The sequence below is a fragment of the Eptatretus burgeri genome, chromosome 4 (assembly GCF_056783735.1).
Source record: "Eptatretus burgeri isolate ZD-2024b chromosome 4, Ebu_testis_v1, whole genome shotgun sequence".
In the NCBI taxonomy this organism is placed as follows: domain Eukaryota; kingdom Metazoa; phylum Chordata; class Myxini; order Myxiniformes; family Myxinidae; genus Eptatretus; species Eptatretus burgeri.
The window spans coordinates 74,105,514-74,115,513 of NC_140964.1; the positions used below are offsets into that span (position 1 = coordinate 74,105,514).

The window sequence follows — 10,000 nt, forward strand, 5'->3', positions numbered from 1 at the left end:
GAGGGCAGCACAAGGAGAGAGAGAGAGAGAGAGAATGAGAGAGAGAGAATGAGAGAGAGAGAATGAGAGAGAGAGAATGAGAGAGAGAGAATGAGAGAGAGAGAATGAGAGAGAGAGAATGAGAGAGAGAGAATGAGAGAGAGAGAATGAGAGAGAGAGAATGAGAGAGAGAGAATGAGAGAATGAGAGAATGAGAGAATGAGAGAATGAGAGAATGAGAGAATGAGAGAATGAGAGAATGAGAGAATGAGAGAATGAGAGAATGAGAGAATGAGAGAATGAGAGAATGAGAGAATGAGAGAATGAGAGAATGAGAGAATGAGAGAATGAGAGAATGAGAGAATGAGAGAATGAGAGAATGAGAGAATGAGAGAATGAGAGAATGAGAGAATGAGAGAATGAGAGAATGAGAGAATGAGAGAATGAGAGAATGAGAGAATGAGAGAATGAGAGAATGAGAGAATGAGAGAATGAGAGAATGAGAGAATGAGAGAATGAGAGAAAGAGAGAAAGAGAGAAAGAGAGAAAGAGAGAAAGAGAGAAAGAGAGAAAGAGAGAAAGAGAGAAAGAGAGAAAGAGAGAAAGAGAGAAAGAGAGAAAGAGAGAAAGAGAGAAAGAGAGAAAGAGAGAAAGAGAGAAAGAGAGAAAGAGAGAAAGAGAGAAAGAGAGAAAGAGAGAAAGAGAGAAAGAGAGAAAGAGAGAAAGAGAGAAAGAGAGAAAGAGAGAAAGAGAGAAAGAGAGAAAGAGAGAAAGAGAGAAAGAGAGAAAGAGAGAAAGAGAGAAAGAGAGAAAGAGAGAAAGAGAGAGAGAGAGAGAGAGAGAGAGAGAGAGAGAGAGAGAGAGAGAGAGAGAGAGAGAGAGAGAGAGAGAGAGAGAGAGAGAGAGAGAGAGAGAGAGAGAGAGAATGGAAGTGAGTGATCATCCCTTTGAGGTTAGAAAATTATCTGCAGGTCATGACCCAAACTGAGCAGCAAACAATATGTATTCCTGGATGTGCTTTTGTTTGATTCCACATCAACACGAGAAAAAAAAAAAAACCAGACACTGAATGGTGCAGGACTCACAGCACCACAGCAGGTGTTCATTCAACCGCATGCTGGTTAGGGTGTGGCAGTCAGGAATTTGGAATTGTGTCAGCGGTTCGAGCTTTTCCAGGTCCCATCGGAAAATCTGTCCGTTCATACTACATGAGATCACCATCCTAGCAAACACAAACGCACCAATTTTGCCGTGAATATTCTTCCCCATTAACTACCAGTAGCTCAGTCAATGCTGCTCCAACAGCCCATGCGTAAGCTCGATGGATGATGACGCACACCTTGGAAACAAATCTGACATGAGCTCCAGGCCTGTGACTTCTCCACTGTGCCCAGTGAGCATTTTGTTGCAGACGAAGTTCGCGGTGTCCACGATGTAAATATTGCAGTCCGAGGAGCCAGCCCACATCTGTTTGTTTCCCACTGTGAGCAAGCAATTCTGTGGACAAGTTTATTACCAGTGCTGCACCCATCATTAAGTATGGATCAGTTTGACAATGAAATTGCACTTTCACGCATTTTTTTTATTTTTTTACAAAATATACACAAATCGACTTGGGGAGAAGCTTCAAATGTGACAATGAGAAAATGAAAATGCTAGTGTCACAATTTGCAGAGCAAAATAAATACATAAATAAAAGTTGAAAATAAAAAGGCAACAAAATAATCACTGAGAGAAGGAAACATACTTCATACTTATGGAATAGAGAAGAGAATATGTGATGTTAAGAAGTCATAAACAAAGATTCATCAAAGATAACATCCAATGATCAGTGCTTTGGACTCGGACTCTAAAAGCGTTAAATGAGCAGAACTCCAATCCAAAGATGAAAACAAGTGCCTTGTAAACAATAGCAAGATGATAAAAATGAAAGATATTGAGGCTTCGAAAAACACTGATTGATCAACTTTCACAAGTGGCCAATTTGGGGAAATTAAAATCAAAAGAACTATAAATGATGACATCAAGTTATTTGAGAGAACTTCAGCCAAAGTCTGACCACAGTAGAGTTATACAATCTGGCCTTACTCATCCTGCCATCTCCTACCTTTACATTACCGAAACCACCCCAAGTCACATACGTTCCTCGAGTAAACCCTCACCTGGTCACCCTCCCAAAGTCCAGACTGGTTAACCACCTGCAGTCATTCCTCCCCATATTGTCCAGATTGTGGAATCATCTCCCTGCATCCGTTTTGGCATCCTCAATTCAGTCTTTCAAATGCGCTGCACATCACCACCTTGTACGCTCATACATACACAACCATAATCTCTTTGACACACACTGATTCTTTCCCATTCTGTTTCTCCTGGCTGGACCATCATTATCAATTTTGTGTTATTCCTCCCTTCCTCCTTGGGTATATCCACCCCACGCCTCCACTCAAATCCCACAGCCTTTGGTAGTTTGCAAACCTGCTGCCCTTTGTCATTGACCTCAATAGCCCATGAGTCGAGACCCTTGCATATAAAAAAAAAACACACACAAACAAAAAAACACACACTTTTACATGAACCGACAAAGACGTGAGGATAAAAAAGATAAACCAACCGAATATTGGCTCACAGAATTACAGACTGTTTATTTTAGCTCAACCCAAACAATAAACAGCAAGTGCAAAGAGAATGGCTGTGTTTTCAAGGACAATCAAACATCCAGCTCCTGACAACTACCAACAGGAAATAAATTGCAGCAAGTGATGGTTGTTAGGTTTTCCCAAATGTTCATTATCTATCCCAGGAAGTGCCATTTCTCATCATCATTTTCATACCACTCTCCGATTGCCAGCCTGTACACATAGTTTCTCATTGCTCCAGCTCTGTGTGTTGTAGGCTACCAGTCGGCCCCAACTCAATGCGCACCACAGCCGTCCAGAACGACTGGTATTTTTTCTCAGGCTACAAGTGGCCCCAATCGGCTCCTCATCTGCAAAATAAAAAGGGATAAACACAGATAACGATTCCTAAATGCATGCACCATCAAAAATTCTCCATTGTCAATCAATAACTTGAGTTAGACCACACACTATTTCTCATGGATGCATCTTTCTGTAAGATCATCTTACTGGTCTTACCGGAAATGTAAATCATGGCATCCACAGAGTGCATTCCTTCAAGGCCAGAAGCTGGGCTCAATTGGTGGTATAAGGACTTATATGTGGACATTGAGACTGCAACTGGACCTACAGGACACAAAAGGGTTTTTATGGTTTGTTTAGAGCTCCCAAAAATTGGCTATCTCTCCAAAAAAAAAAAAAAGTATTTGCCTTGAGTGCAAGCTTGCACTCAAAGCAAGTGTGCACTCATGCTATAAAGATTAGGGAGGCATGATAATACATGAAAGTCTTATACAGGTAAAATATTGTTACGAATTTCCGCCCGCCGGCATGCGAACAGCCGCTTTAGCCAATGGCGGCCGTCTCACCCACCGGACGGACAATTCAGTCGCGACTTTCCGGAACAACGTTGAAAACCAGTCACGGATGTGCTCTAAGCGCACACCACGGCCGAGTCAACACTCCACCCGCACGCGACACGGTCAATCTCCGAATTATCGATATACCTAAGTATTCGCGTGGGCAGACTACCGAAAGACCGTACCTCAATGAAGGCCTGCTTGGACACGAACCGCTTAAGCGGTTCGTTCCGTTCTGGAATAACCGAGCGGTGTATTATCGCCAGGCCTCGTTGGACCCAATTCCTTTTTCGGCGATTAAAAAGCCTGCTATTATTCCGAGAGCAATACGGCGGTTCAATGGGGAAAGAGGACACGACGAACGGGTTAACATTCACACAAGGACATTTATTTATAAAACAACACGTACAGTAATGCAATGAAATTGGCGGGAAGGGACAAGACATGAACAAGGCAAAGCACTACAACCGTCTATTATTATTATTTACAAGCACTTACACAGTTCTACTTGCGGGACATGGCGCCACAACATTCACACAAATAAACGACCAACGAGAGGCTGACAGACTCCACTGCACTCCCAGACCGCAACTCCCAGACTGTAGCTCGACTCCGCTCCCAGACCTCCACAACTCCACACTCCTCCACACTTCACTCTCTCCCACTCACTCCAAGACAAGACTTCGGCGTCTCAACGCGCCCTTTTTATCTCGGTGGGGAATCGCCCCTCCCTTCGCGGTGCGCAGGGGAGGAAGATTCCCGGAGAGGAGTCGGGTTTTCATGCGTTTCGTAACCGTTACTTCTGTTTACCAGTTCTGAGGGGAAATTCCAAGAAGTGTGTTATTGGAGCTTCTTCTTGTTCTCCATGGCGTAGATGTGATTCGCTGCGACGAGGTTGGTGGTGTGGTTGTTTGTTGTGGTGGCGTGGCCAGTGGTTGGCGTTGTGGTTGAGATGGTGGTCTGGTGATTGACGGGGTGGAGAAGGTGGTGAGGCGATGTTGGCGGTTGTGGGTATAGAGGTGAGGATGGCGTGGTTTGTTGAGGTGTGGGTATGGTTGTGGAAAGGTGGTTGGTCTGAAGCAGTTGTTGAGAGCAATGTTGGTGGTGGTGGTGGTTTGTGGTTGTTGAAAAATAATGATCGTAAAATAATAAAGGCTAACTCAAAGATCACAGCCCGGGTGACACAAATAATACCCATTAAACAATGGTGGGGAAATCTATCTGAACATACACTTAGCGATATAACTTATCTTGCGGATATCCTTTATGGTGCTCTGCGAATTTCCACAGCCGTAACAATAAATAGGTAAAACTATTTGGCAAATTTTAACAATTGAGATTACATTGGTGGATTGAATGAGTTTAGATGCAGTTGAGGTCACAAATCTACTGATGTCGACCTACAGGTGATGTTCTGGACCAACCACTTGGAGAGGTTCTGAGCATCTGAATTCTGAAGGGAGAGGTTCAGAGTTCTGAACCACTTGGAAAGGTTCTGAGTTCTGAACTGCTTGGGGAGGTTCTGAGTGCTGAACCGCTTGGGGAGGTTCTGAGTTCTGAACTGCTTGGAGAGGTTCTGAGTGCTGAACTGCTTGGGGAGGTTCTGAGTTTTGAACCACTTGGAGAGGTTCTAAACGCTGAACCGCTTGGAGAGGTTGTGAGTGCTGAACCGCTTGGGGAGGTTCCGAGTTCTGAATCACTTGGAAAGGTTCTGAGTGCTGAACCACTTGGGGAGGTTCTGAGTGCTGAACCGCTTGGAAAGGTTCTGAGTTCTGAACTGCTTGGAGAGGTTCTGAGTGCTGAACCGCTTGGAAAGGTTCTGAGTTCTGAACTGCTTGGAGAGGTTCTGAGTGCTGAACCGCTTGGGGAGGTTCTAAGTGCTGAATTGCTTGGAGAGGTTCTGAGCATCTGAATTCTGAAAGGAGAGGTTCTGTGTTCTGAAAGGCTCGAAACATCTGTGAATAACGAAGTCCAGCTGATGATCCAGGAAGTCAGAAATTTGGTCACTCCCTTATGAGTTATTCAAGTTACAAGTTGAGGTGTATAACTATTTTAGCCATCCTGTTCATTAAATTGTTCTATTGTGTTGTGTGTCTGTAATTTCCAAATGCGGATTTCATCACCCATGTCTCAAAGTATACAACTTTGTGTGTGCATGTATATATATATATATATATATATATATATATATATATATATATATATATATATATATATATATATATATATATATACATGCATATATGTGTGTGTATGTGTGAAAGTTGCTATTGTTGGCTGCCATCTCCACACATGGATGGGTTTCGAGGGATGGAACGGAGACCCACCAGGTCTCAAAGTATCCACGTGTGTGGATCTGCTGATGTAGGTAAGCTGCTGATGTGGATCCGTGACCAAGGTTGTGGATCTGTCTTTTGGAGAGGTTCTGGGCTGAAAGGATCGAAACCTTGAGGAAGAACGGTACCCAGCTGATGATCCATACGGTCGGGAAAGTGAGTGTGTGTGTGTGTGTGTGTGTGTGTGTGTGTGTGTGTGTGTGTGTGTGTGTGTGTGTGTGTGTGTGTGTGTGTGTGTGTGTGTGTGTGTGTGTGTGTGTGTGTGTGTGTGTGTGTGTGTGTGTGTGTGTGTGTGTAGTTGGTTCACTTATTTATGTGCACCATGTCTCCTTTCATCATCCCCCCATGTGTCTTTCCCACTTCCCTCCCTTTATATATCTCCCAACTCCCCCACCCCAGAAAACCTTAAATGGAAGTCTGTTTTATGAGTTACCGTCTTGCACTTACAGCACATGGTTTGTTGTTTGTTTTTAGCCAAGTGACGTTTGTGTGCTGTTCTCCGCAATCAAGTCAATGCAGTCTTAATGGGAAGAACTGCTGTTTCCTGCACAGTTGCATTTCAAGCTTCAAGCTTTTATGCAATAATATTATCACCCAACCATGTTCATATGTTGTTTGCACTTTGGACGATGAACAGGATTAGAATGTTACTCTACATGTTAATGTGATAGAATATGAGGGACCATCTATTTATTATAGACTTTAAAAATTGCAGAATTTTCAAATCCTCTGCCTCACTGGTATTCCTCACACATACCCCTTCATATGCTCTCCCCTTTCTCCCATATCACCCCCCCCCCCCAAGATGACTTCCAAAGCCAGCCACTGATTGGGCATGCTCCCTCATGCAAGGTTTTTCCTTGGCCAATCTGAAGTTTTAACAACCTACGTGCAAGGCCTTCTTTCAGAGCTTGATGGTGTACTGCCCTCCCCTTTGTGCTGGCACCCCTGCCTTCAACCTTGCCCTTCTTGATGCCGTTGAAAGCAAGGCCCTCAAAATCATTGGAATCCCCCACAATGATGCTGAGTCTCTGGGCCAATCACTTTCACATCACAGACAGGTCACTGTTCTCTCTGTCCTTTACTGCCTCATTCTGGGTCTTGCACCCTCTGTCCTCGCTTGGCTCTGTCCCGCCCTGATTTGCGCAGGGCAAACAGTGTGCAAGAGAAACCTCTTCTTGTTAAACTCCAAAAATCCAGGCTCACTGCTCACCTGCACTCAGTTGGTGCATTTTTCTGTGGAACCAACTTCCCAAGTTTGTTCAGTCCCATTCTTCCCTCCAGAACATCAAGACAGCTGTTCACCACTACCTCAGGTCATCCCCCATCCACACTCTTGACCTCTTCCATCCCAAATGATCCCATTCCCAAGAACTCCCGTTTTCTAGGTTATTGTGATTCTCACCACCCATCCTCCGTCCCTCACCTCTTTTAGTTTGTCAGCCTGTTGGTTGGTTTGTTCCTTTTCTGTTTCATCTGCACTTTCCCCTTCCTGTCATTGCTGTGTTACAGCTTGTGTGCAACTTGCTCACCCAAGTTTGTCCTTCTCCCCTGCCCTTGATCTCACTCTCATTTGCACTCTGCTGTTGGTGTTTCCCCCTTTCTATTTTGTTCCATTGCATTCGCTGCTCTTGCTCTCCCACGAGCCTAGAGCATATATACAAAACAAAAACTCCTTTGTCTTCTCTCACCCCTCACTCACTTTTTTAATGTCTCTCAGTGCATCATTCACAGCACCCCACCACCCATCGCCAGCTGTCGTGTACAGCTTGTGGCTGCTGGTTGCATCATTACATCCCTGCAGGAACCAGTGCGACCAAACTTTGCATGGCCTCCTCTTTCATCTAGAGGGAGGTCAAAGGCTATGTTTGAATAACAAAAAATTGACCCCAAATAAAACCAGATAATTGACCTTCAGACCTGGATTGAGTCTTGTGCTCACACACTGCCTGCATTATTTTTATTGGGAGCGATCGAGTAATATGTATTGTGAAGATTGTATGTTGAGGTTGTCGTGATTTGTTGTCAGCCACACAAATTTAATTATTATTGTGCTTACACATGCATCTGTTATTAAAAACACTGCTTTACACAGGTTTACAATAACACTGCCATGTTCAGGCCTTGAGTATGTTGCTTACACACAGCCTGGGTTTTACCCAAGAATGATTGAGTCATATATTTTGTGAAGATTGCATGTTGAGGTTGTTGTGATTTGTTGTCAACAACACAAATTTAATTATTCGAGTATTTCATTGACAGTCCTTGGGTAATGCTGGGTACTTCAGTTCATTATAGAATAAGCATTATATAATTTTCAGCCAATAGAGTAATGTTCTACACACTGCTTTAACTAAGCCATAAAAAGTTCATTTGATTGTGCTGCATTATCCAAAACTGTAAATGATCATCATCAATAATATGCAAACCTTGTTTCATAGTGCTGGTGAAGTGGGCGAGGGACGCGGCTGCAGCAGTGGCCTTTTTGGCTGGAAGACAATGTGCCACAGCTGCCATTTGCAATATATGACTGATGGCCTGAACCACATAATGGTTGTCCTGCCATAGAAAAATATCACATTCATTCCTTCCCTTTCTTTATCACAAAATTGGTCTCAACAAAAAGGAAATTAATATTTGTGAATTTCTGGCCAGACCTGCAATCCGAATCCATTCCTCAAGTACTCTTGTTTTTTACCTTGAAGGTGTTGGCCATAATCATGCCGGTCCACATTTCCATGACAGTGAAGTACCACAGGTTGCTATCCGCCTTGAGGTTGGCAACAAACTTTGGCTTGTTCCGTGTGGATACACACAACCCACGCATTGGTTTGAGATAACTTTGCACCTGTTCCACTGCCTGTTAATGGGACCGCACAAATTTATTTACCTCATGACCATTACGTTCCAAAATGGTCGCATGAAATCTACCAATAACATTATGATACAATCACCCATAAGCTAAAAAATGAATTCAACAAAAACATTCACACCGAGATATTTCATGAATAATATTACAGAAAGTTTATATTGTGGAAAAGATCTTTCCACCTCCTGGAATAATCCTGTTCAATTTTGCTAAAAGCCCCATTCTGTGACAAATGATCGGGCAATCTAGCAACAGAAATATTGCAGCTGCTTCACTCTCGTCAGCTTTTAATAATATTGGAATCTGGTCTGCCATCTCAAGTATGTCTTTCAAGCCAGGTAAATCTCATATTGTTCGACATTTTTCTCCAGGAAAGCCTGGAAAACCATATCTTCTTTTGCAAATGGCCCCTCAACTAAGTGGAGTTTCCAAAACTTCAAAGTATTAACATCAGTCATGATTAATCTTGGAAAGTTCAAGTTTCAAATTTGGCCTTGGAAGACATACAAGGACTTGTTATTTTATTCCAAGGCAGGTCCTTCCTTGGCATTACTCATCTCCTCAGAACCAATAAAGCAATTACTTGCAGCATTATGGAGTACTGCTGACATTGTGTGTTGGTGCTCTGACATCCCACCTGTAACTGGTGAATTAAGTGGCATCCAAGGTGTTCAACACTATTTGGATGTTGAACACCAAGGAGATTGGGACCATACTCTCTGCAGAGCGTTGGTGCTGCTTAACCGGTCTCCTTGGCTATTGGGCGCAATCCTGGATGGGGCGCCACCCCGACACAGTGTACCAGCATGCTGGCACTCATTTTGCCAACCTCGGACGGATGACAGGCCAAGTTAACCCCACCTGGTATTAATTCAACAGCTGAGCGGGATTTGAACTCAGGACCCTAGGATCCAAAGCCCACCACTCTAACCATTAAGCAAACACCAGGCATATCACACCGATGGCTGACCTCTTTCTGAGCACAGACAGATTGGTGGCATTTCAGACTTTTACCAGGTGTCATCCGGTCTTACATCTCCCTTGACATCCTCGATACTGAACTATAGCATTATCAGAATTCATGCATAAAAGACAAACTATCACCATCTTGGCCTCCCTATAAATGGAAGCTAACCCGTTACATTTACTCATTTCTTCCTGTTTTCTTATGCACGCAGAATTATCTCACTGTGTCGGTCTAATGTCACTCTTCCTTGCAGTCATGCTTCAGGCAACAGTCCACTGCCAGGTCACATCCTCTTGTATTTCCACTCATAATTTCTGTCCATTAACCCACCTATTTGTTCACAGAGTTTTTTGTTTCATGTTATGTTCTCAGGG

The 10,000-nt window shown here is 43.5% G+C and overlaps 1 protein-coding gene across 3 annotated transcripts in view; it reads right to left on the reverse strand.

The window, feature by feature from the left end:
• LOC147028357 (DENN domain-containing protein 3-like) overlaps positions 1-10,000 on the reverse strand; it is a 134,285-nt gene that overhangs the window by 44,941 nt on the left and 79,344 nt on the right. For all 3 annotated transcript variants that reach the window (XM_085878676.1, XM_085878677.1, XM_085878678.1), the window contains exons 19-24: positions 8,489-8,650; positions 8,220-8,349; positions 3,114-3,221; positions 2,811-2,965; positions 1,319-1,476; positions 1,065-1,201 (exon numbers count right to left, since the gene is read on the reverse strand). In XM_085878676.1, the coding sequence (XP_085734802.1) occupies positions 1,065-1,201; positions 1,319-1,476; positions 2,811-2,965; positions 3,114-3,221; positions 8,220-8,349; positions 8,489-8,650 (850 nt within the window). The remainder of the gene's footprint in view (positions 1-1,064; positions 1,202-1,318; positions 1,477-2,810; positions 2,966-3,113; positions 3,222-8,219; positions 8,350-8,488; positions 8,651-10,000) is intronic.